General features: G+C 38.6%; 1 protein-coding gene across 2 annotated transcripts in view; it reads left to right on the forward strand.

The window, feature by feature from the left end:
- Positions 1 to 26,485, forward strand: part of Hnf4g (hepatocyte nuclear factor 4 gamma) — a 155,146-nt gene that overhangs the window by 37,620 nt on the left and 91,041 nt on the right. The window contains exon 1 of one of the 2 annotated variants that reach the window (XM_041667519.1): positions 1,871 to 2,909. The exons of the other annotated variant lie outside the window; for it this stretch is intronic. Within the exon in view, the coding sequence (XP_041523453.1) occupies positions 2,907 to 2,909 (3 nt within the window). The 5' untranslated portion in view covers positions 1,871 to 2,906. Of the gene's footprint in view, positions 1 to 1,870; positions 2,910 to 26,485 lie in introns of those variants that run through there. 2 annotated transcript variants of the gene reach the window in all.

Raw genomic sequence — 26,485 nt, forward strand, 5'->3', positions numbered from 1 at the left:
GTTTGGAAGCACTGATAATCTTTGGATCCTGAGAAAATCTAGGATAATTTTGAAGTCTTAGTTATATATTTTATGAGACCAGTTAAGCTTAGTCAGCAGCCTGGAAGTTGTTCTGGATACTAGATAACTTGGGCCATAATTTTCATTTGTGTCTGATCCCCTTGCTCTGAAAATGCATAAACATTTAAAGGTAGCAGCATACTTATCTGTATCAGTACAAGTATAGATTGTACATGGTATACAGTTAGTAAAAAAAAATTGTTATGATGTTTGAGTAGGTAAAATATATGTCACATGTCTTGTAGCTCTTTTTGTTTTATTTCTTTATGTTTTAATTGGGATTTAAGGGTTTCTTCCTCAATCAAACCCAATTTTCTTTCTTTCTTTTTTTTTTTGGATTTTTCGAGACAGGGTTTCTTTGTAGCTTTTTTTCCTGTCCTGGAACTAGCTCTTGTAGACCAGGCTGGCCTCGAACTCATAGAGATCCACCCGCCTCTGCCTCCTGAGTGCTGGGATTAAAGGCGTGCACCACCACTGCCTGGCAAACCCAATTTTCTTTAAGCAGAAATGAATTTATAGCCTCTCATTTTCTGTGAAAATAAAGGCAAAACCTCTCTCCCAACATTTAACTTAAATTTTGAAGTCAATATATTTTTAAAATATATAGGTGGGTGAAATCTAGCAATTTTTATAATGCAGTATCTCCTAGCAACCAAAACATTCAAAAACAGCACAATATTATACAGGATCCAGACTTTCTGTGTATTTCCCATCTTTAAGTGGCTCTTATATTTTTATTACACTCTTCCTTTTTAAATACTTTTTCTACCCTTTTATTTTCTCTCCCAAGCATTCACATATTTTTTTTAACACAGTATAACAGATTTAGAGAACTTTTCTATCTGAATCTATCATTACTGCATATCTGTAACTTTTTCTATCTACATGAGAATTTTTTTTTTTGGTTTTTCGAGGCAGGGTTTCTCTGTAGCTTTGGTGCCTGTCCTAGAACTAGATCTTGTAGACCAGGCTGGCCTCGAACTCACAGAGATCTGCCTGCCTCTGCTTCCCAAGTGCTGGGATTAAAGGCATGCACCACCACCGCCTGACTATGAGCAAAAATTTTAAATCTGCCACAAAGTGCTTCTGGGAGTTGCCTCTTTGGACTGTGGCCCATGTGAAAAACTGAGGGAATGTGCCATGCAGCTTAATTCATGGCATGCTGGCAGTTGCCAGGAGATATATCTCTATACCACAATAGGTATGAGAGACAGAAGGCTAGAAAGTCATATCTGGTCCATTTCTATACATTTAGAACCTTTTTTTCTTAAAGGTTTTTTTCCAGACTTTATGTGGATATGCATAGCCCTTGTTGTTGGGTGTCATTTGTAGTCAGAGTTTTCTTGTCCCAACCAATTGCTTCCCAAATAACTAGATTGGAGACTTAATATTAATTATAAATGCTTGATTGATAGCTCAGACTTGTTACTAGCTAACTCTTACATTTAAATTAACCCACATTTCATATTTATGCTTTGCCATGTGGCTCATTGCTTGTACCTCGTTTTCAACATGTCCTGCTTCATTGGCAGCTGGCTGGCATCTCCCTGACTCTGTGCTGCTTCTCCCATTATTCTCTTAATTTGGTTGTTACACCTATAATCCCGACATGGCTATTAGCCATTCAGCTTTTTATTAAACCAATCCAAATGGCAAATATTCACAGTGTACAAAAGGGTTATTCCACTGCATCTATACCACCATTCCTGGTGTTTTAGGGTTCCCAAGTCTAAAATGAAGCATCACAAACAAAAAACAAGTTGGGGAGGAAAGGGTTTATTTATCCTGTACTTCCACATCACTGCTTACTATCAGAGGAAGTCAGGATAGGAACTCAAACACAGCAAGAACCTAGGGGCAGGAGCTGATACAGAGGCCATGGAGAGATGCCTCCTACTCTTCATGGTTTTCTCAGCCTACTTCATTAAACAGAAGCTAGGACAGCCAGTCCAAGGACAGTATCACCCAAAATGGGCTGGGCCCTCCATCAATCACTAATAAGAAATTATCCTATAAGCTTTTCTAGAGCCCATGATTTCCATATGATCTTACAGAATGATTTTCTTAATTCAGGTTCCCTCCTCTTAGATGACTCTAGCTAGTCAAACTGATAAAACTATCCAGCAGACCTGGTTTGCTCCACACTTTTGATTTAGAATTGCATTAAAGTTTCAGCGATTGTTTATAGACTGTAAATCTTACAGCATAGGATAGTATTTTAGAATTAGAGGACAGTTGAGAGCATGGTGCCCAGGCCAGTGTAGGTTGCATAATAGGATCTGTCTTAAAAAAACAATTGAAACATTAATAATTAAATGAAAAATATTTAATATGTGTCATTTCATAAATGATTAAAATAATAGCTAAATAACTGAGTCAAGTAAATAAAAAAATGACATTTCTGAGTAAAACTTAACAGACACTGTGTCTTCCCTTACTTGAAATCAGCTTGCTTTCATTATTTCATTTATTGTTTCTGTATTCTGATGCTGTGTCTTCATACACCAAAAATACAGTGAACATTACAATCCACTTAACAAATTCAGTGTTAACAATAAAGCTAAACATTTTAATGTTAAATTATACATTTTAAAGGTGGTTTTAATTAAAAATTAAAATCTACAGATGGTTTTACATGATAACCAGCTAAATCAGGATATTTTCTAGTGCATACCATATATGTAACAAATATTTCATTAATCAATTCCTTTATCATTTTTGTGGTAGAACACAATATTCATTGCATTTTTATTTTTCAAAAATACAGCATATTTACTGGGCTTGGTGGTACAGATCTTCAGTCCTTGGTAAACAGGAAGACCTGGAGTTCAAAGCCACTTGTCCTCATGGTGAGTTTGAGTCTGGGCTGTGTTGACTCTAACACTCAAAAAAAAAAAACAAAAACAAAAAAACAAAAAAAAAACAAAAACAAAAAACAAAGAGCACACAACCTAAGAACATTTTATCACTAACTGTAGTCACCAAATGAGATATTAACTTGGGAAAACATGTGTATTCCTACCTGTAGTTTTATATTTTGGAGTGTAATATAATTTCAATCTATCTGTGAAGTATCACAGAATTGTACTGCACAGGCCTTGTATGTGTGCACAAGCTTTGTATGTGTCCTCTACTTGTTTTTCTTTTGCAACAAGCTCTCACTGCATCATCCAGGCTGCTTCAAACGTGACCCTCCTGTCTCAGCTTCTGGAGGGCTGTGATTACATACATGCACCCACACACCTGGCCTATTACTTTTGTAATTTTCTTTTTCTCATGGCAAGACTTCTTAGATGAAGCTTTCATTTGGATTGCACATTCGAAGTGTGCACTGCAGTATTCCTGACTGCAAGTACAACTTATACTGTATCCCTTGAGACCTGGCTTTTACCAAATTGTGACTCACCAAAAATTCACCATCAATGAAGTTGTAAACGCTTAATAAAGAATGAATTAATAAGCTCTACTAAGAGCAAAGTCGCCGTCAAAGCTCCTAAATGTGCAACCACCAGTTTTTCACTCAGTCCATCACAAATCTATAAGAAACAGTTTAGAAACTGGATGAGACCGACAGACCACATGTTGATATGATCATGTGAAATATATACAACTTTATTTAGAGAAACATTGTTTATAAAATCAAAGACTGCAAATGCTCCAAGTGTACATTGATATGAGAATGAATAAACCAAGTATTGGGTTACGTGTATGGAATCCCTTACTATAGTGTAGATAAAAGGAATAAACATTCTATATCTATCAACATAGATTAATCTCCTAAATACAATGCTCAGGGAAGAAATAGAGTCAAAGAAGGAAATATTACTATGGCATTTTATTTATAACAAGACTCACAAAGAGAAACAACTGAATAGTATATAAATGCATTGTAAAGCTTAAATAAATATCAATAATTATTATCATATGATAACGCCAAGAGTGGGGATTCAATCAAGGACAGATACTCATGACTCTTCAAAATGATTGCTTAAGTTATACTTCATAAATCGGGCACTAGTCATTGTTAGTGCATATGGAATTGCTAATAAATTGAGAAGATCATATATGAATATACAATACATTTGATAACAAATTACTGAGTATATAAGAAATATTTAATAACTTAAGGATTTTTGAAAGTCTTATAATAATTTTTGAATAAACTGATTCTCCTGCATGAGACAACATAGAATTATCAAGTTGTGAGTTCAGGTGTATAGATACATTTGATATAGTCTCTATAATAAAAATAATAAACAAAATTCAAAAGTTATCTCCCAGAATTATCCCCAAGTTCTGCAAAAAATACAGTTGTTCCATATGGGATTCCAATGTAAGTATTTGATCATAACAAAACATAATACAGTTTACTATATGTTGGCAGTTTGAAAGAAAATCCTCCCCCAAAGGAAGTGGCACTATTAGGAGGTGTGGCCTTATTGGAGAAAGTGTGTCACTGTGGAGGTGAGCTTTGAGGGTTCATATATTCTCAACCCACTCCCAGTGACCCTGACCACTTCCTTCAAGATGTAGGACTCACAGCTACTTCTCCAACACTGTCTATCTGCACCCCACCACGTCCTACCGTGATAACGGACTGAACCTCTGAACTGTAAACAATTCAACTAAATGTTTTCCTTTATAAGAGTTGCCTTGGTTACTGCATCTCTTCACGGCAGTGGAAAACCTATGTAATACAGATATACAATATGCCCACGCTTCCAAGGACATTTTGCAATTAATATGTGAATGGCAGGCAGTGCTTGGCTGCAATGGAAAGTGGAAGGGCCCAGTGTTTGTGTCTACTCCTTCTGTCTGAGGCCCCGTGGTCACTCTTAAGTTCTAATGCTGAATCCTGCCACCAAAAGAAACAGCACTAGGAGGGCACTATTCTTTGGAGACGACTCAGCTGTAGGGTTTTCTACCTCATGTATTGGGGTTGACTCTTTTTTTTGGCTGTTCAAAATAAGATTTCTCTGTGTAGCCCTGGCTCTCCAGTAACTCTGTTTACAGACCAACCTGGCCTTGAACTCAGAGACTGGCCTGCCTCTGCCTCTTGAGTGCTGGGATTGAAAGTGTGTGCCACAATTGTTCAGTTATAGATTGACTCTTTTATAACAAAGGCCCGGCGTGTACTGCTCTAAGGGCCATGGAACTTGGGAGACTGAAGCCTGCAAATGAATTAACCAAGACCTCACACGAAAAGCCAGCTTCATTCAGAGCATCAGACGCTTTAAGCCCTGAGGGTGAGTGGAGTCAAAGGAATAAAATGTGCTATCACAGGGGCAAAGGGTGTGTGGCAAAACCCTGCTTCTGCACAAATAACAAAAGCCAGGAGTCAGGGCTAATCTTAAGGAAGCTCACTTCTCTCCATTACACCTGGGAAGAACATTGCAAACACATTCCTAGAAAAACTCTGTGTTTTTCAAGAAATTGAGGTCACAAGACTTTTTTTCTTATTTTCTTGGAATTTTCTCACAAGCACTCAGAATTCTCTTTGCTGTGTTCCTGTAGCCCAGGGAGGTAGTGAATCTTTGATGCATGGAAGGGTCCCAAAATCACCATTGAGAACCAAAAGCTGTCTTTACCTTGAATTTGTTCAAGGTAAACATTGAATTTGTTCAGAGAATTGTGAAAAGCAAACAAACTTGCCCTGATTTTTATGGGATAGTTTATATTATTTTCTCAACAATGTCAAACAGTGTCTAAGGCACTGGCTTTACGATTACACTCAAACCACTTAATTGTACTATCTGATTTCTCAGCCTAAAAAGTGTTAATAATTATATGAGAGCTCATATCAAATACAGAAATTACATGAAAAGAATATATATATTAAAAATGGAGTCACTCTGTGTTACTATTTGACAATTCCATATTGTATTACTGTAACTGCAGGTGATTTGAGGCCTTTATGTGATGTATCTATCTCCCTTTCTGTGTATCACAAGTATCTGCCATAGAACATATCAATCTTCCTTTGTAATCGTGATAAGCTAAACAAAGAATTTCAACTCCTATTTAACCTTGGCTTGTCCAGTATGCCTTACTGTGTTTTCTTTAAAGCTAAGCTGTAAGTATGGATGGAATGATCTTCTACAGTTCATCTTAATCTTAAATTATATACTATAGTAGTTAAAGCTTGACAACACTGATTTGAACAAAACAAAGACTAGATCAGTGGGATACTGTGAAAACTCTGAAATAGATCTCAATGTTTATATGTTTGTAATGTATGATTTTGTGTGATAAATAGACATACATGATTATATTATATTGCATAAATAAAGAAAATAGTTAATAAGAACTGCAGGATATTTTATGGAATATTCATGTATAATAGAACATGAATGAAATATAAAGAATTCAAAAATATTTAATTTGAATTATGGGAATCATTTAAAACATGAAAGCAATGCAATACTTATAACAAGTAATGAGAAGTTGTATTAAAAGGTGTAAAACACATAATTTAAACAACTAGTTTATGGACATTTTTTCCCATGTATACTGCAGACAGGTTTAAATTTCAAGAAAAGCTAATAAAAATACATTTTCAGTCCACATTAAAAATAACAAGAGCCTAAAGAGCATAATTTTATTCAAATGGACCTCTCTTTGAAACATTTTTCCTTTAATTTATATGTATGAGTGCTTTGCTTACATGTCTATCTGTGTACCGTTTGAGTGTTTGGTGACTGCAGAGGCCAAAAGAGGAATGAGATCCCATATCCAGATCTCTAATCTGAAGTTACAGATAATTGTGAGCTACCATATGCGTGCTGGGAATTGAATCTAGATCCAGTGGAAGAGAAGCCTGTGTTCTTTACAACTAACATACCCCTCCAGTATCCGCATCCTTCTTTGTAAGTTTGATAGATACCTGTATTGTACTAACAAGTCCCAAAAATTTGTTTCAATACAGTTCTTATTTTTTCCTCATATAGCCACAAAGCATTTACTCTCAGCTGGATGCTATTCTATGATTTTTTAAAGAGATTTATATATTATTGATGTTTGTGTGTGTGGGGTTGTTCATGTCAGTATGTGTGGATGCTCGCGTATATGAGTGTGGTGGGTATACATGCCCTTATGTGTGCGTGTTTGTGTATATGTGTGGAGGGGAGTGTACATGCCAATGTGTGTGTATGCATGTGTAGTTTGTGGGGGGTGTACATGCCCATGTATGTGCATGCCTCTGTATGCGCATGGATGTGGGGTGCATATGCCTGTGTGTGCATGCTTATTTATGTGTGTGAGGGAGTGTACACATCCATGTGTGTGCATTCTTGTGTATGTGCATGGCGGGGGAAGTGGCTCAGAGGATGACTTTATAGAGTTGATTCTCTCTTTCCTTTTTGTTAGTTCTTGGTTTGGAGCGTGGGTCACCAGACTTGTATCAAAAGTGCCTTTTTCTACTCTGCCATTTCACAATCCCAAATTGGATGTTATTTTGTTTCAAATGATTATTCAAAAACATAGATTCTTTTATCCTTTTGTTTTTCCTTTTGTTAAGATGGGATTTGACTTTCTTGGAAGGGAAGTATGTAGAATTAGAAGAGTAAATACTTTATTATTGGGTTTATACAGTTTGTTTTACAATTATTTAACCACTTGATTGTTAGAATCAAAGCAGATTTGGACAAATTAGTATGGGCATGTTTTGATAAAATTTTGAAAAGTTATTTTTAACTGACAGTAAAACTACATGTGTGATATGGTATTTTGATATATGTCTACACCACTAATGACTAAATCATGTCACTTAGCATAGCATTCCCTCGTATTATCTTCCTCTGTGGTTCAGAAATACTCTCTTGACAGCTTTTAGGAGTGTGGCTTTTTAAACTACTCATTGTCTTTCTTCCTCATTTCCCGTGTTGCTGTGACCAAATACCTGAGGTGAGGCAACAATAGGGAAGAAAGTAAAGTTGTTTGATTTATGGTTTGAGGACACAGTTCACCAAGAAAGGGATATGGGGTTCCTGCCCACTGCTCTGGGCTGTGACAGCAGAAGCATAAAGCTGTTGGCAAAAAACCAAAAACTTAGATCAAGAAAAGAAAACAAGGCAGACAGTGGAGGCACACACTTGGGAGAGAGAGGCAGGCTGATCTCTGTGAGTTCAAGGCCAAGCTGGTCTACAGAGCAAGTCCCAGGACAGTCAAGCCTGTTACACAGAGAAACCTGGTCACTAAAAACAAAACAAAAGAAAAGAAAAAAAAAGAAGAAGAAAAAGAAAAGGAAGCAGAACAGGAAGTGTGGCTGGACTTTTGATCCTAAACTCCCTCCCATCATTAGTAATTCTCTCCCTGCACCCCACATTAGGCCTTACTCCCCAAAATGTTCCACAACTTCCCCAAATTGCACCAGTAACTGGAGGTCAAACATTTAAGTATATTTCCTGAGGGGGCATTCAACATCCAAACCATAATATACATCAACATGACCAGTTTCTCTCCCCGACCTTTTATGAGAGTTTTCTACCATAATATATTTTGATTACTCGTGTCTTTCCCTCTACTCCTCCCCCTTCCCTTCCAATCTGAATCTACTCCCTTTGTGTCTCTCATTAGAAAACAAGCAGGATTCAGAGGATATCAGAGGGATAACAATAAAATGAGATAAAGCAAAAATAATACATTGGAGATGGACAACGGTAAACAAACAGGGGGGAAAAGGACCCAAGAAAAAGCACAGGACTTAGATACCTACTTGTTCACATGCTCAGAAAGCCTATGAAACACAAAACTGAAAACCATAATGTACATACAAAGGGCATAGTGCAGACCCATGCAGGCCCTGTGCATGCTGCCACTGTCTCTCTGAGTTCATATGACCTTTAACCACATTGGTTTAGAGGACCTTGTTTGTTTGGCATCCTCCATCTCTCTGGCTCTTGAAGTCTTTCTGCGGTTTCTTCTGTTGTGTTTCCTGAGCCCTCAGGGGAGGGATTTGGTGAAGACATTCCACTTGGGGCTGAATGTTGCAAGGTCTTGCTCTGCATAATGTCTGACTATTGGTTTCTCCATTTTTTCCCACCTGCTGCTGGAGGAAGCTTTTTAATGTCAGCCAGAAATGACATTTATTGCTTCTTTCTCTCTTTCCTCTCTTTCTATTTTTTTTTTAAGAACTGTTATATTTGGTTTTTACCTTGGGTCCCTAGGGCATGTAGTCTCAGATTCCTGTTCACCTAAGCAGTGTTTGGTATGGGTTCCATCTTGTGGAGTTGGCCTTCTGTTATATCTGATATTGGTTGGTTGGTTATTCCTAACAGTTTGGTGCCACCATTTCACTACCATATCTTGCATACGTGATACTATTTTGGATCAGAGATTTTGTAGCTGGGTTGGTATTTACATTTCTTTTTTGATAATGTGCAGACTATATTTATGTATTTGCTGGTTTTGTGTGTCAACCTGACATAAGCTAGAGTCATTATAGAAGAACGAGCCTCTATTGAGGAAACACCTCTATGAGAACTCAATTTAAGATCAATGGGAAGGGCCCAGACCATTATGAGTGGTTCCATCCCTGGGTTGGTGGTCCTGGGTTCTAGAAGAAAGCAGGCTGAGTGAGCCATTGGAAGCAAACCAAGAATTAACTCCCCTTCATGGCCTCTGCATCAGTTCCTGCCTCCAGGTTTCTGCACTGTTTGAGTCCCTGTCCTGATTTCTTTCAGTGGTGAACAGCAATGTTTGAGTGTAAAGTAAATAAACATTTCTTCCCAACTTACTTTTTGATCATGGTGTTTTGTTGAAGCAACAGAAATCCTAAATAAGAACCCAGGGTGAAGGCTCTATGTAGGCACTAGCTCAACATCTTCATATTCAAAGAGTTCTGTGAGTGTTGTCTTCAACAATGACGTCTTACTGCCAGTTTATGGACAGCAACCTATAGTCCTGGCAATGACTTATGTTGTTTGGGGATTCCCAAGGATGCCTTTAGTCAACAACTCTATTAAATGCAACCCATTTCCAAACTCAAAGCTTCATTAAGTGAGAAGAGATGGTGACCAATTTCTTTATGTTAATATAATGTTCTCTAGGTTCAGCCATGTTGTGTTGCATTGCCATTATTTTCAAGGTTAAATAGTGTTATATATGTGCTAGATATTTATTAATCATTCATCAGCTGGTATACACTGATTCCATTCTTTGGCTTTGCTAATAATCTTTCGGTGAATATAGGGGTGTGCATTATTTTCTCTTGGTATGGATTTCAGTTCTTTCTTATCTAAATACTGAAGTGATATTGTTGGTTTGTTCCATTGTATTTTATAATAGCCTTTAGTTTTTAATGATTATCAATACTATTTTCCATAGTGGCTGTACTAATTTTCATTATCAACAAGTGTTTCCTTTCCTCCACCTTGTGGGTAGTATCTTACTGTGGTTTGAAATTGTGTTTCCTTGATGAGTAGTGAAGTTGGAAATTTCATATTTCTGAATTCATAGACCTGCTAATCTGTTCTATTTCTTCTTTAGAGCAATGCCTATTTAGGTCCATTTTTAAATTAAAGTATTTCAGTATTTAAATTTCTGGTCTGGTTTTGACAATATTCTTTTCCAAGATGTTTATCGTTTATAAATTGTGCTCCTATACTGTAGGCTTGTGTCTCCTTTGTGGTTGTTTCCTTTACTTCTAGAAGCCTTCTGGGTAGATAAAATCCCACATGCCTATTTTTGACTCTTGCTGCCCATGTTTCGGGGTCAGAAATGAAAATTATATCCAGACTTGTACAATGAAACTTCTCCCCCCAGTCTTCTAAAAGAAACCTGTCAGAAGGTGTTATAATTTCAGATCTTGTGTTTATGAATATAGTCCAGGTTAAGTGAATTTTAGTATATGATGTGAAATGAAGGGGCTAATTTCTTTTACATATATATGTGTTCATATTCACATATAAGATTATATATACATACACACACACACACACACTTCCTAGGATATTTCTACTTAAGCCATCATTTCCTTATTGTGCATTCTTGGTGATTTTGTCAAAAATATCAACACACCCCAACTGCATACACTAATATTGGGGTTCTCCATGTATTTTTTTGCTGTTTGTATCTTTTTATTCAGGCACAAGCCTTTTGGGTTATGGTGGCTTTGTGATAAATATTGAAATCACTTAATACAAATTTCTCCAATATGCTTATGTTCAGAAAAATCTTTGCTTATGTCCACCAGCAGCTCTGAAGAGTTATGCCCTTTCACTGTAGTTCTCTGTGTTCTGTTTATCTGTAGCCCCATCGCAGGCAGGTCTGTACCCCAGCTTCCATGAACAGGAAAGCACAGCTTTCATACACAATGCTCGAGGGCCCAGGTACACAAGTAGCAAACTTCATTTCTATCACACTCCACTGGTGAAAATGTTGTAAGGGCAACTTTAGCTCCAAACACTCACTGTTCCCGTTATGGAAGGAGGAAAACCAGGTGCTAAGGAACTGCTAGCTGACTGTCAAACTGATGTAAAATAAGTCCAAAATGACCTCACAATTTCATACTAAATTGTAGAACTAAATACTGCTAAAGGACAAAACTTCAAGGTTGACATCATCCTATTACATGTGGTTAGGGCTGGATGATTAGTAATACAACAATCAATCAGTGTAATGCTAACGTGTGCTAAACACCATGCAAATGAGGTTTATATTTTATGTCTTTTAGCAATAGTAGCTTCGCAAGTTGGAAACATGTATTTTCATCACTTTCCAAGTCTGTAATTTTAAAGAGGGTAGAGACTAAAACAGACAATTAGTGTTTGGGGGAATCTCTTAGCATTCCCCTTCACATTGTGGGAAAGCCTAAACCTTTCACCCATCCAATGATACAAACAGGAACCATGCTAGACAGTGTGTACAAGCCTTCAATCCCAGAGCAGGAGGCAGAGACAGGTGGATTTCTTTGATTTCCAGACCAGCCTGGTCTACAGAGCTAGTTCAAGAACAGTCAGTGTGGCTACACAGAAAAGCCCTGTCTCAAAACAAACAAACAAAAACAAATAGGGACTCCATTGTGGAGAGTGGCTATTTCTTTTCCTTTCGTGGGGGATTCTTGTAGACGCACACCATTATTGTCCACTTTAGCTCATCGACAGGTACTCTAGTGTGTTACTGCATGTTTATAAGAAGCTAATGAGGTGACGAATTACTCAGTAAGTTGAATTTTAAGAGATGAAGTGATTGTTCAGCATGGCCTCACAGAGTAGCGATGTCAGTGCTGCGCTTTCTCAGTGTGGTTTTCCTTCACTCCACCTGGATGTTCTAATACTATAAGCCAACCCCTGACTTTAGGACTGAGCTTTGTGTTAGTGCTGTTTTCTTTGGGAAGAAGAGGAGTAACATTTGACCCTGCTAGGGTTGGGTCCTTAGTTGGTCTGGATTTGCCCTGGGCTTTGCTTCACTTTGTAAAATGAAGACAGTAACAGGTATCAGATAGAATTAGTATCACAGACCATTTTGTTCCAAATGCTAAAGCCCTATCGCTAAATTGTTAAATTTAGAAATGGGACACAGGAGGTATTAGGGTTAGATTGGAGAGTAACTGCACAACCCTCTTAAGACAGAACAGTGGCCTTAGAAGAGGGGAATATCCTGTCTTCCTCTTTGCCTCTTGGATCTTCCTGACACATCAGTGGTTCTCAACCTGTGGGTCTCAACTCCCATGATCATCACATATCATATTTTCTGCATATCAAATACTTACACTATGATTCATAACCATAACAAAATTACAGTTATGAAGTAGCATTGAAATAAGTTTATGGGGGGGATCACCACAGCATGAGGATCTGTATTAACAGGTTGCAGTGTTGAGAACAGTTGCACTACACCATATCTGACCAAGGGCGGAGGTGATTAGAGGACTCAGTGAGAAGGTAAGCTAGATATGTGTGGGCTGGAATGCCATCTCACAGGAATGCAGGCATGGGAGCACCTCGGTCTCAGACTTACAGCCTCTGGAGTACAAAGAGCTCATTATCACTTCACATATCAACCCAAGCTGACTAAAATAGATACTTAAATAAGTGAATTACCTAAGGTTAAAGTAAGTAAAATAAACTGTTTAGTACATTTCCAAGTCAATTAAAAGTGCTTAAAATGTGGCTGAGTTTAATTATTATTGCATGTGGCAGGGGCGTGCATGCCGTGGTCCACATATGCTGTTTGGGATAGCTTTGCAGAGTGGGTTCTTTTCTTCCTCCTTTATATGGGTTCCAAAGATCAAGCGAAAATGGCAGGCTTGCACAGCAAAAGCTCTAACCTGCTGAACCATCTTGCTCACCCTTATTTTTTGAGACAGACTATTTCTATGCAGTGGAGTCCGGTCTCCATGGCTTGATTACCAAAGACTGTGAATATAGACATGTGTGACCCAGTGTGTGTGTGTGTGTGTGTGTGTGTGTGTGTGTGTGTGTGTGATTCTTTTATCTGTAGAATCGCCTAGAAGCATGCACTGGGCCATTTGTTACTGTCTCATTTCCAAAGCAAAACAGGAGCCTAAACTACATAGGAGGTTATACACACAGGCCTAAATGTCCCCATTTTGTTTGTATTGTGCATTTGCTTTGCTTTTTGAGGCAGGGTCTCACTATATAGTTCTGGCTGACCTGACACTTGCTACATAGATTGGGCTGGCCTTGATCTAACAGAGAATTCTCTGCCTTTGCTCCTTGAGTGACGAAATTAAAGGCATGTGTCACCAAGCCTCACCTGCATGGTTTTTAGATGTTTGACATCTAGAGAGACTTTATTTATTTTTACTTGTTTAATCACATATCTCTTACATAGATAGGAAATGACTAAGATTTGAAAGTTCAGTATCATAAAGTGTTAATATTTTTATTTATATATATGATCAACAATGATAATTAATATAGAATGACATCTATGATCCAGAAGACAATTAGATCAATTACTGGAACATGGTGAGTCCTTTCTGTCTTGTATGAATGCAAGTAATTATAAATTACTGGAAAATTCAGCTTAAAATGAAGCTAAATGAAATGTACAAAGAAATTTGACAATTTACTCTTTGGTAAGACTTAGTATGATGAGATGTGTCTGCTGAGTTTTCAGACATCTTCAGATTAGTGTGGTAGTGAAATAGCTCTAAAATAACCGACGCGAGTGACAATTGCCCCTTGCATATTCAGTAGGATGTCAAAAATACTGAAGCAAATACAATAGCAGTGAGGGGCTGTGAGTATAATGGCTTGTATAAATTATTTTGCTTCTTTTAAAATATAGGAAGGTATAATGTTTGCATACATTCTATATGAAGAAGAGTGATTCTATCTCATCTCTTTCCGATAAAAGCAAAAAAAAATCAAACAAAAACAAATTCTTCTAGAGCAAATCAAGGAAAGCCAAATCCAAAGGGCTTCCCCTAAATAGAATAATCATCCTATAAAATTAGTTTTTTTAACCTGTTTGAACTTTGCTGTTATCAAGAATTACTAAGTCATCATAAGAGCTATATAATATATTCCTTATCTAAATGCAGCAGGGAATGTCTTTATTCAGAAGTGCACACAGTTTTACAAGGCTCTCTAGAACTTCATATAGCTGAAGCGTTCATGTCTACTTCTCTGAGATCTTACTCTCTGTATGAAGTCATAGCTGGATCATTCAAAATTCAGCATATTTATTGCATTATTACAGAGGAAGCACACAAACAATTAAAAGGTAGATTTTAAAATACTTGAAGGTTGTGTGTGGTCTGAGATGCAACATAATTCAAGTTGAGAGTTGTGAGACTGTGAACCATGACTGACTTGGATATGTGGGATAAGAGAAGTCCCTGCTCTATTCTTCTGAACACAGAGTCTCTGAAAACCGTGCATTTCTTTCGTGTATTTTTAGTCATTAAGTTTTTGTTTCAAGTTTATATATCTTATCTAAGTAGATTTTTGCCTAATTCCATTTGTTTTTGTTGGTTTGTTTGTTTGTTTGTTTGAGACAGGGTTTCACTATGTAGCTTTGGAGCCTGTCTTGGAACTTGCTCTGTAGATCAGGCCAGCCTCTAACTCACAGAGCTCTATCTGCCTGCCTCTGCCTCCTGTATTCTGACATTAAAGACATATGTCACCACCGCTCAGCCCTTTAATCCTTTTTTTTTTTTTAGAGTTGAATATAACAAATTTTTTTTTTTTAAATAATTTTTTTTTATTAAGAAAAGAAGAAAAAAAAACATAAACAAAAAACAAGTTTCCACCTCCTCCCAGCCTCCCATTTCCCTCCCCCTCCTCCCACCCTTCTCCCCCTCCTCCCACCCTTCTACCCCTCCCCCCACTCCTCTCCCCCTCCCTCTCCAGTCCACAGAGCAGTCCAGGTTCCCTGCCCTGTGGTAAGTCCTAGGTCCTCCCCCCTCCGTCCATATCTAGGAAGGTGAACATCCAAACTGGCTAGGCTTCCACAAAGCCAGCACATTAAGTAGGATCAAAACCCCGTGCCATTGTCCTTGGCGTCTCATCAGCCCTCATTGTTCGCCATGTTCAGAGAGTCCGGTTTTATCCCATGCTTTTTCGGTCACAGTCCAGCTGGCCTTGGTGAGCTCCCAGTAGATCAGCTCCACTGTCTCAGTGGGTGGGTGCACGCCTCGTGGTCCCGACTTCTTTGCTCATGTTCTCCCTCCTTCTGCTCCTCATTGGGACCTTGGGAGCTCAGTCCAGTGCTCCAGTGTGGGTCTGTCTCTGTCTCCATCCATCACCAGATGAAGGTTCTATGATGATATGCAAGATATTCGTCAGTATTGCTCTCGGATAGGGTCATTTCAGGTTCCCAATCCTCAGCTACTCCAAAATATATAAGGAACTCAAGAAACTAGACTTTAAAATGCTAATTAACCCAATTAAAAAATGGGGCACTGAACTGAACAGAGAATTCTCAGCAGAGGAAGTTCAAATGGCCAAAAGACACTTAAAGTCGTGCTCAACTTCCTTAGCAATCAGGGAAATGCAAATCAAAACAACTTTGAGATATCATCTTACACCTGTCAGAATGGCTAAAGTCAAAAACACCAAGGATAACCTTTGCTGGAGAGGCTGTGGAGGAACGGGTACCCTCATCCATTGCTGGTGGGAATGCCATCTTGTGCAACCACTGTGGAAGTCAGTGTTTCGGTTTCTCAGGAAATTCGGGATCAACTTACCCCTGGACCCAGCAATACCACTCCTGGGAATATACCCAAGAGATGCTCTATCATATGACAAAAGCATTTGTTCAACTATGTTCATAGCTGTATTATTTGTAATAGCCAGAACCTGGAAACAACCTAGATGCCCTTCAATGGAAGAATGGATGAAGAAAGTATGGAATATATACACGCTAGAGTACTACGCTGCGGTAAAAAACAATGACTTCTCGAATTTTGCAGGCAAATGGATGGAAATAGAAAACACTATCCTGAGTGAGGTGTCCCAGACCCAAAAAGATGAACATGGGATGTACTCGCTCATAATTGGTTTCTAGCCATAAATTAGCGCCACGGAGTCTACAATAGGTGAACCTAAAGAAGCTAAGTAAGAAGGTGAACCCAAGGAAAAACATATAGTTATCCTCTTGGCTAAGGGAAGTAGACCCAATTGCCGGGGAGAAAATTAGGATCTTGGGGGTGGGGTGGGATGGGGGTAAGGGGAGATGGGGAGAGAAAAGGTAGAAGGGAAGGAGGGGGGATTTGGGGAATCAGGAGAATTGGGATAAAGGAAAGGTGGATAGGGGAGCACGGAACCACAATTCTTAGTTAAGGGAACCACTTTAGGGTGAGCAAGAGATTTGACCCTAGAGGGGCTCCCAAGTGCCCAACATGAGGTTCCCAGTTAGTTCCTTGGGTAGCTGAATATAACAAATTTATCCAGAAATATCTCCTTAGGAAGTACATTAGTCACTTTTCACTGGCTAACTTAAGAGAAAAAAAATGTTTATTTTAATTTATGGTTCCAGAGTGAGTCTGTCATCGTGGAAAAGGTGTGGCCCAGCAGCAGAAGCAGGAAGCTGACTGATCCCCTTTTACCTCCACAGGGAAGCTGAGCAATGAAACTGGGAGTAGAACAAAGTTTGAAATCTTGAAAGTCTGTTCTCCTAGTGAAATACTTCCTCCAGGGAGGCTGTGCCTCCCAAAGGTTCCATAACTTCCCACCAAGTGGGGACCAGGTGATCAAGTACATAAGCCTATGGGGGACGTTACTCATTTAAAGCACTACAGGAAGCATACTAATAATAATTTGTTTAAGGGTGGTAACTAAAATCTGTTCTTAGTCGGCAGAAGTTCTTACAATGAACTGTCTATATAAACACATCCTAATATATAATATTCTAATCGCCTGATTTGCTTAAATGTTTCTCAGGTCCCTCCTATATGTAGAACACACCCACTGACTTATTGATTCAGTATCTTATTAGTCATCAGCAGCATACAGAGCATAGCTGAAGGCTGTGCGGCCATGGGTGGGGCCCAGGCCTGTGGTAAAGAGGACTTGTGTTCTTCAGTTGTCATGATGAAATAATGTCACTTTCTGATGCCACTAATCTAAGAACATGTGCAGATGTGTGCCTTAATATTCTGGGTCCTTCCTTACTTCTTTGGCACCATGAGGTACTGCCTTGTCAGATAGCTATGTTTTTCTATTTCTTTCTCAGACTTAAACCAAAGGAGTCTTGACCACCAATCGTGTATCATATATCTTATGTTTGCTGGTTCTACAACCCCGAGGTAAATCTTTTATCACCATTGCTAACGTTAATAAGCTGATGTGGTTCAGAGCAAAACAGGAGGTAGCACAGCCAAAATGAAGACTTCCATTTTAGTATATGCTTTTTGAGAAGTGATATAGTGTTTTCCAAAGTGCCGTATTTAGCACCTGAACCTTTTGTTAGATACTGTAGGAAAAAATTCTGAACTATCAAATTAGAGCATAACTGGTACAATAATACAATGATAGTGATGATACATTAAAATACATGTATATGTATAAATATAAACATATAATTTGCATGCATGTCTATGTTCAAAATCTTGTGTCTAGTGCATATATACATGCAAATACTGATCAGCATTTGCAGTACAAGACAAATCATAGAAAAATGTCTATTTTGAAGAAAATATGATGAGATATTAAATGATTTAAGACATCTTTTGGATAGAGAGATGCCTTAGTACGTAACATGCTTGCTGAGAAAATGAGGACCTGTTTTAGGATCTTTAGCCCTTACCAAAAAAAAAAAAAAATCTGGGTGGGGTGTGCATCTGAAATACCTACGCTGGAGGGGAAGAGACAGGCAGATCCCCAAAGGAGTCAGCCTAGCCTAATCAATAAGCTCCAGGTTCAGTGAGAGACTTTATATCAATCACATTCTTAGGACAATTGGAGGAGATACCTGATTACCTCTTACCTTAGCACATGTGTGTTTACACATGCAGAGAAATCCATGTATATACCCATTCCCATACAATCGATGAATCTGTTCACTGGTAAATGATTAGAAAACATACTTTAGATCTTTGAGATTGAGTGTGTATGGATAAGTCAGCCACCAGGGTTTCCAGTAAGGATGGAAGGAATCCGCAACTTACAGGCTACTAAAGAGAAAGATAAGGACGAAAGTACTCAGGAGGAAGAAACCCACACTGTGTTTGTATTTAAGACTCCAGACTTTTATCTAGTTAGCATGGAAGAAGAGTTGTCAAAATGAGGGAAACTAAGAGAAAACACAGGGGTTGATTTTAAGAGCCTTCCTATTCCCAGATGAAGAAGGGATTAAAGATTTATAATTTCCCCTCAAACAATAATATCAAAGAAGCAGAAACCTTCTCTGAGCACGGATGAAAATGATGTGTGTGACTCTACTGGCTTGTGAGCTCAGGGAAATGGGTATTATGTCTTTTTATTTTCTTTGTTTCTTATGTGCTCAATACACGTACTCTGTTTATCAAATTGAACTGACACCTCATGGGAAGAAGCCATAATCTTCTCTTGTGTGCTGGCATTAAGGGGCAGAGTTCATGTTGCTTCACTGCTGAAAATAGGTCAAAGTTAAGAACACAGTTTTCATCTCTGGTAGGCTTTCTAAATAAAAGGCAAAACACTAAAGACATTAATAGCCCCTCTGCTCTTACATTATTCCCTAATGATCTTTTGAGATTATAATTTTATCTATTATCTTGTAAGTAGAATAGTAAGAAAAGTGTGGTGTTTTTCATTATGTATGACTATTTTAACTGTATAATATATTTCACAGGACAAGGAGCCTGTCGAAAAGAGCCACTATTTGCTGAGTGGTGAAATGTTAGGGAGTAAGAGATTTTCCTAGACTCGACTTTGCTTATTTCTTGTATTGAAACCCAGGTGAACACACTTGTACACATGTATGGATCTTGGAAATGTTTGTTCTCTTAGGCATTTCATCACAAGGCCAGTGTCCACTTACTTTTCCCACTGCTGATGTGATTCACACGCAGGCTGATTGTCATGAAGGTGCACTTGTCTGGAGAATAGTATCCACTTACAGACACTGTACATGTGTAGATTTTGCCCAGAGTCCAAATGAGCTATTTCTAAATAATAGAAGTTGTGCCTAAGAGCAACTTACATGCTAAGAAACCCCACATATATGGTAGAGGAGGAGTTACATGGTAGACCACATATGTGGGTTTGAATTCATGTTTGTGTTCATATGTGTGTGTGTGTGTGTCAGAGATTCCCATATATCCCAGGTCTCACTTAAACTCCATGACTTCCTTTCTCTGACTCTCAAGTGCTGAGATTATGTGTGTGCACCTCTATGTCTGGCTTTTCCTTAGTCATATTTTATTCCTAGTTATGAAGCTTCATGAATACTAATCGATCAGTCCTGTAGAGAGAAAATATAAGTCAATATAAAGTTTCTGAATAAGAAGATTAAAATCTTGAAAATCACACATACAAAGAGTTCTTGAAACCATCTAGTAACTAAGTGATTTAACGGAGCTAATTAGTTCCCCACAGGCCTGATTAATGAAGACAGGAACTACTCCTGCCGTGGAAAGAAAACGATATTTTCAAATCTATTTCAGGTCTCTTTACATGGAGACACTGGTGACAGAAATACTGATTTTAATTCACTTTGCCATTTAATCTATAAATATAAACCATGTTAAGTTAAGGATGCTTGGGAAAAAAGATAAACTTGAAAGCCGACAATACTATCCCAAACCAACTGAAGGTACACAAGAGACACAAAAGGCAGAATTTCATTATACATGCTTCAAGTGGGATTTCTCCAAAACCCATAGTCTTTCCAACTAAAATGATGAATGCCTCTCTGATTCTAATTGACAAGTGTTATATATAAAAGAGTTCTTGCCTTAGTTCTTATCAAAACTGTGGGGATTTCCAATGATAGGGCAATATTATGTGGGTGGAAACTTCTCAGAAGAATAGGGAACTTATCAGTATTTACTTAGGTTCTATTACATTCAGAGCCATAAAAGCAACTACACTCATAAATTTATAGCCAGTCAAGGATATTGCCTCTTCCCCCAAAGAGGCTCGATATTAAAGGAGTGCAGTGAATGAGCTCAAATCATGAAGTGCTTTCAATAGTGGAACAGATTCCCTTCATATTTCAACTTGTAGCCAATACATTATGAAGAATCACAGGCTAGCTTTTAAGTTTGAGAAATAAAAATAATAAAAACAATGATAAGGGTTAGTATTTTTTCATGGAGATTTTATTCCATTTTTATTTTCATTATTATAGCATTTCATGATAATAATATCTACGTTTAATAGTTCTGACTGTAGGTTAATGATCACACAGTTGTGTCAATAGACGTTTTTATGATTTCAACTTTGCAGATAAAGAAGCAGGGACTGGTAGAGGTTATGAATCCTGCCCCAAATCATACAGAAGAAACAAGACTTAAGCTTATGTCATTCCAGTACCGAGGGAGATTTTGTAGTAGTTTGCAATTTCTGCTCTGACAAATTGTCACACAGCTGAGCTGTCCTGTAGTCACAGAAATTCATCACTTTATAGCTCTGGAGGTCAGAAGTCCAAAAGGGGTCTCCCTGGGCTAAAATCCAGGTGTCCACAGGGCTACCTTTCTCTGTAGACTAGGGAAAAACCCTATCCTGTGTGTGTGTGTGTGTGTGTGTGTGTGTGTGTGTGTGTGTGTTTCTGCCAGCATTTGTCTTCCTTCCTTCTGCCTTCAAACTTGACTCTGTCATCTCATTCCTCTTTCTGACTTCTACCTCTCTTCCATATGTTTAGGGTCCTTATCCTTGTGCAAAGCATTCCCTGGTAAAAGGGGGCACCCTTAATCACAGCTGCAAATTCCCTTTTCACATATAAAGTCCCCAAGTGTAGGATGTCTTTGCCAGCCATTCTTCTACTTTCCTAGACATGGAGGAGCTGACTAAGTATCGTGCAGTCAGTTCTGTGTATATTCCAGTACCAGGACTAATAATTTTGTGCACTGAAAAATATAATCACTAAGATAAAACATTAGCAAAGTGATCACAGTAAAATTAAGGACAGTGATGACCTTGACTGGCCGTCTACATAAGCTGATAGATAAGTCTCTCACCATGATCTCTTTTGAATGGACACTAGAGTGAGTTAGATACAATCTTGAATCTTACAAGTTGGACCATACTTAAACACTTTGTTTCTTTTTATTCATCTTTTATAAAATCAAAGAGAAATCTGATACTACAGTATAAAGTGTATTATGTATTACTGTTGGTATTAAATCGTGTTTTATTAAATATGTGAATTACTCTGGAGGTCTGATTTTGGTTTGTTTGTTTGTTTTTAAGATTCTAGACAGTTTCTCTGCATAAAAGTCCTGGCTGTCCTGGAACTCCCTTTTTAGAGGAGACTGGCCTAAACTCACTGAGATCCATCGGCCTTTGCCTCCCAAGTGCTGTGATTAAAGACATGCACCACTACTGCCTGGCTGTATGTCTTGTTTTTATTTAGCAAATTAATGGCACACACACACACACACACACACACACACACACACCATTTACTTGCTGAAATATATGTTCATCTAGTGTCCAATACAACACCTCCTTTGTTTGTTTTTGCCAATGGGGCTTTTATTTAAAACGCGGTCTCATATTGTAACTCACGCTAGCCTCAAAGTCTTCAGTTCTCTTCCTTCCACTTCTGAGTGCGAAGATTATAGGTGTGCACTACTTAATCCTGGTCCTACTATCTCTTTTGTTTAGGCCCTTGATAATTCTGATGAGTTATATAATATGTTAAATGATCATTCTGATTAAGGTATTCCATTATGGGTCCTTCATATTTTATTTAGTTTAATGTATCTTTTTTTTTAAATGTGTGTTGGTATTTTGTTTGCCTATATGTCTACATGAGTGTGTGAGAGCCTCTGGAGCAATGAGTTACAGACAGTCATGATGTGTCATGTGTGCTGGGACTTGAACCCAGGTATTCTGGAAGAGCAGCTAGTATTCTTTTTCTTTTTCAATTTTGTGATATCATTTTATGTTATTTTATTAATTTTTTTAGTTTATTTTTTTCTAGTTGTTGAAAAAAAATTTCTGCCTCCTCCCTGTTTCCCATTTCCCTCCCCCTCTTCCCACACATCGCCCCCTCCCCCCTCCTCACTCCTCTCCCCCTTCTCCCCCACTCCATTCCCCCTCCCTCTCTAGAATGAAGAGCAGTCCAGATTCCCTGCCCTGTGAGAAGTCCAAGGTCCTCCCACTTCTATCCAGGTCCAGGAAGGTGAGCATCCAAACAGGCTAGGCTCCCACAAAGCCAGTTCATGTATTAGGATCGAAACTTAGTGCCATTGTCCTTGGCTTCTCATCAGCCTTCATTGTCTGCCATGTTCAGAGTCCGGTTTCATCCCATGCTTTTTCAGTTCCAGTCCAGCTGGCCTTGGTGAGCTCCCAATAGATCAGTTCCGAGTGAGGTATCCCAGACCCAAAAAGATGAACATGGGATGTATTCACTCATAATTGGTTTCTAGCCATAAATAAAGGACATTGAGCATATAATTTGTGATCCTAGAGAAGCTAAATAAGAAGGTGAACCCAAAGAAAAAATATAGTCATCCGCCTGGATATGGGAAATAGACAAGATTGCAGGGCAAAAACTGGGAACTTGGGGGTGAGGTGTCATGGGGCTAAGGGGAAATGGGGTGAGAAACATGAGAAAAGGAGGATGGGGGGAGCTTAGAGGAATGGGATGGTTGGGATAAAGGAAGGATGGATACGGAAGCAGAGAAATATATATCCTAATTAAGGGAGCCATCTTAGGGTTGGCAAGAGTCTTGACTCTAGAGGGGCTCACAGGTGTCCAGGGAGATGTCCCCAGCTAGTACCTTGGGCAACTGAGGAGAGGGAACCTGAAATGACTCTATCCTGATTCATAGCCATACTGATGAATATCTTGCATATCACCTTAGAACCTTCATCTGGTGATGGGTCGAGATAGAGACAGAGACCCACATTGGAGCACCGGACTGAGCTCTTAAGGTCCAAATGAGGAGCAGAAGGAGGGAGAACATGAACAAGGAAGTCAGGACCACAAGGGGTGCAGCCAGTGCTCTTAATCGCTGAGCCACCTCTCCAAACCTTAGCTATTTAAGTTTTGGCCATACAGTTGTATACTTATTTTATGAAAATTAAAGCTTGTTTCAGGTTTTTAGAGGTAATTTTTTTAAACAATAAAATACAAATTTTCCTGGGAATGTTACTCTAGAGTTCCTACTGTATCTAGTAGGATCTCTTTCCTCCTCATCTTCCGCTGCTCTAAACCCAATGTCAGAGGCAACATGCCACTGTTACTGTAAAATTCTTTCCCTGGGAATGTTACTCTGCAGTACCTGCTCTCATGCCTGTCCACTTGGAAACATCACTGACTTATAACCTGAGGGCAGAAGCTGTCTGATTTGCCAGAGTTGCCCCTTGTCCCTTCCTTCCTTTTCATATCTGCCATTTACATTTTTGGTTTATTTTATTGATTATTTTTACAGAAGCTCATTTCTTTTCTCTAATGAAGTCCCCTCTCTCTCTTTCTCTCTCTCTTTCTCTCTCTTTCTCTTTCTCTCTTTTTTCTGAATTATTAGTTACACTTTTGTCGCTGACCAGATACCTGACAAGAAGCAGTTTAGGACAGGAAGGATTGATTCTGGTCCATAAAAGGCTATGATCCATCATGGCTGAGAAGGCAGGACAGTGGCGCCGTTATGGGTAGCAGGAATGTGAGGCAGCTGTTGCTCACTTCTCAGTGGGCCAGTGACCAGGTGAGTCAGTACTCAGCAAGCAGGATAGAAAGTAGAGCTTGGTCATAAACCTCGAAGCCTGACCCTGAGAGCACTGTTTCCTCCAGGTAGGCCCCACCTCCCAAAGGTCCCATACCACCCCAAAGAGCATTAGCAGCTGGGAGCCTTTACAGGCACACCTCTCTTGTTGAACTCTCTCTTCTTCCTGGGGCTCACTTTTGTTTACATTTGCCAGTTTTTCTATAATCACTTCACCAACTTTATTTTTATTTTATTTATTTATTTATTTATTTATTTATTTTACTAAGTATACACTTGAAAATCGGAACTGTGTAGGTATTGTTGATACTCCACAAATATTGGCTAGAGATGAGTCACAGTCTTCTATCCTTTGGGACACTGGTTTGCTCAGTAAACCCAGGATACACGTGGGGAAAAGTCACCAGTTCTACTCATGTAGACTGTCTTTTCCGTTTCCCTCTCCAACTCAATTGCTTGAAATCATTCCAGAATTAAATTCCCTTGAAATCTATGTTTACTTTGTAGGAAATCATAGTAAATTTGTTTTATTTGGGTTATTTGGTTTCATAGTCATGTAATTTTGTTTTTAATCTTGAAATTTCAACCTGCCATCTTTGTTTGTCTCCTGACTAAATTTGCCTGTACATTTGCGCTCTCGTTATCTTGGTGTTTCTCTTGCTGAGAGAACATGGTGTTGCTCCTTCCCCAAACTCCTCCTGTGCTGTTCTAAGTGTTTATCACTTACAGCTGGCGCCTCTCTAGTGTGCACCATTATTAGGCTCTCATTTAGATATTCCTATCTAAATGCCTATCTAAGTAGAATTTTAGTATTTGGAATACTTTAGATATCATGGGAGCCTATATTTGGCTCTATACATGTGTGCATAAATGTGTGTATTATGATGTGTGTGGTATACATGCACGTTTATTTCATATTAAAAATTCCAAAGCAAAACAAAGATGATGTCAATAGGCACACACACACACATGCATACAAGCACATCATGGTAATAAATTAGATAGCTCAACACTCAAGTTTATCAGCTTTTACCAAACCAGCCAGTGAAGTTGGAATATTTTCAGTGAAACCCAAATAGCTTAGTTGATATTGATAAAATCAGTTTAAATAGTCATACTAATAAAAAAAATAGCTAAGGTGGGCCATAGAGATGACTGAGTTGCTAGAGTGCCTGCCATTAAATAATAAAAACTTGAGTTTGTATGCCCAGAACCCACACAAAAAGCTGGGCATGCCCTTATGTGCTTGTGACTCCAATGTTGTTGGTGGAGGGTGGCAGAGACTAGTGGATTGCTCACTTATTGGTCAGCCAGCCAGGATAAACCCATGAGCTGAAGGTTCACTAATGGACTCTGTTCTAGAGAGTAAGGGTGGAAAGTGATGAAGGAGACATCCCCAATGTCAGTCTCTGGCCTTCACAATCACAAACCTATTCGTGCACAAATACCTTCACACAGATGTGCACACGCCAGTGCTAACAAGAACATATACCACACAAACAACATATACCACATACACCCATCCACCCACCCTCACGAACACACACACACACACACACACACACACACACACACACACACACACTAAAAACAAATTTTCCAAAGAAGTCTTAATGATAATATTGTATAATGTATGGTAAATTTTATAGTTTTTATAACTTTAAGCAAATAATTATAGAACTATAAAGTCTTTGAGCCTAAGAATGTAATAATCAAAATATAAAATTCACCTGAAGCCAGAAAACTAAACAGCGAAAATATTTTCTTTGTGAAAAAAGTGAAAAAAATGATAAAAACATGTGACAAAAGGCCAAAGGTAGGGCCAACTATCCGGGAGCTTTGTTCAGCTCTGGGGTCTGCAAACCAGGCTGTAAAAGGGAAGAAAGAGACTAGAGACCATCCTCCACATGAAGCAGGATTCAGTTTCAAAGCTGATCTCTTTTCTTTTTCGACGCTGACTTTGTTCCTATCTCCATGGAGATCCCCATCGTGCTGAGACCAGAAAAAGCAGCCTGAGATAGCAGGGATAGTTCGCCTATATTCTTGTCCCTGCCTTGGGAGTTAGTGAAGCACATGTTTCCAAGGAAGCTGTGTACTTCATGCAGAATGAGTGTGAACGTAGATCAGAAAACAGCTAGTATG

The sequence above is a fragment of the Microtus oregoni genome, unplaced genomic scaffold (assembly GCF_018167655.1).
Source record: "Microtus oregoni isolate MIOR12 unplaced genomic scaffold, Mior012 000017F_ref0000208, whole genome shotgun sequence".
Classification (NCBI taxonomy): Eukaryota; Metazoa; Chordata; class Mammalia; order Rodentia; family Cricetidae; genus Microtus; species Microtus oregoni.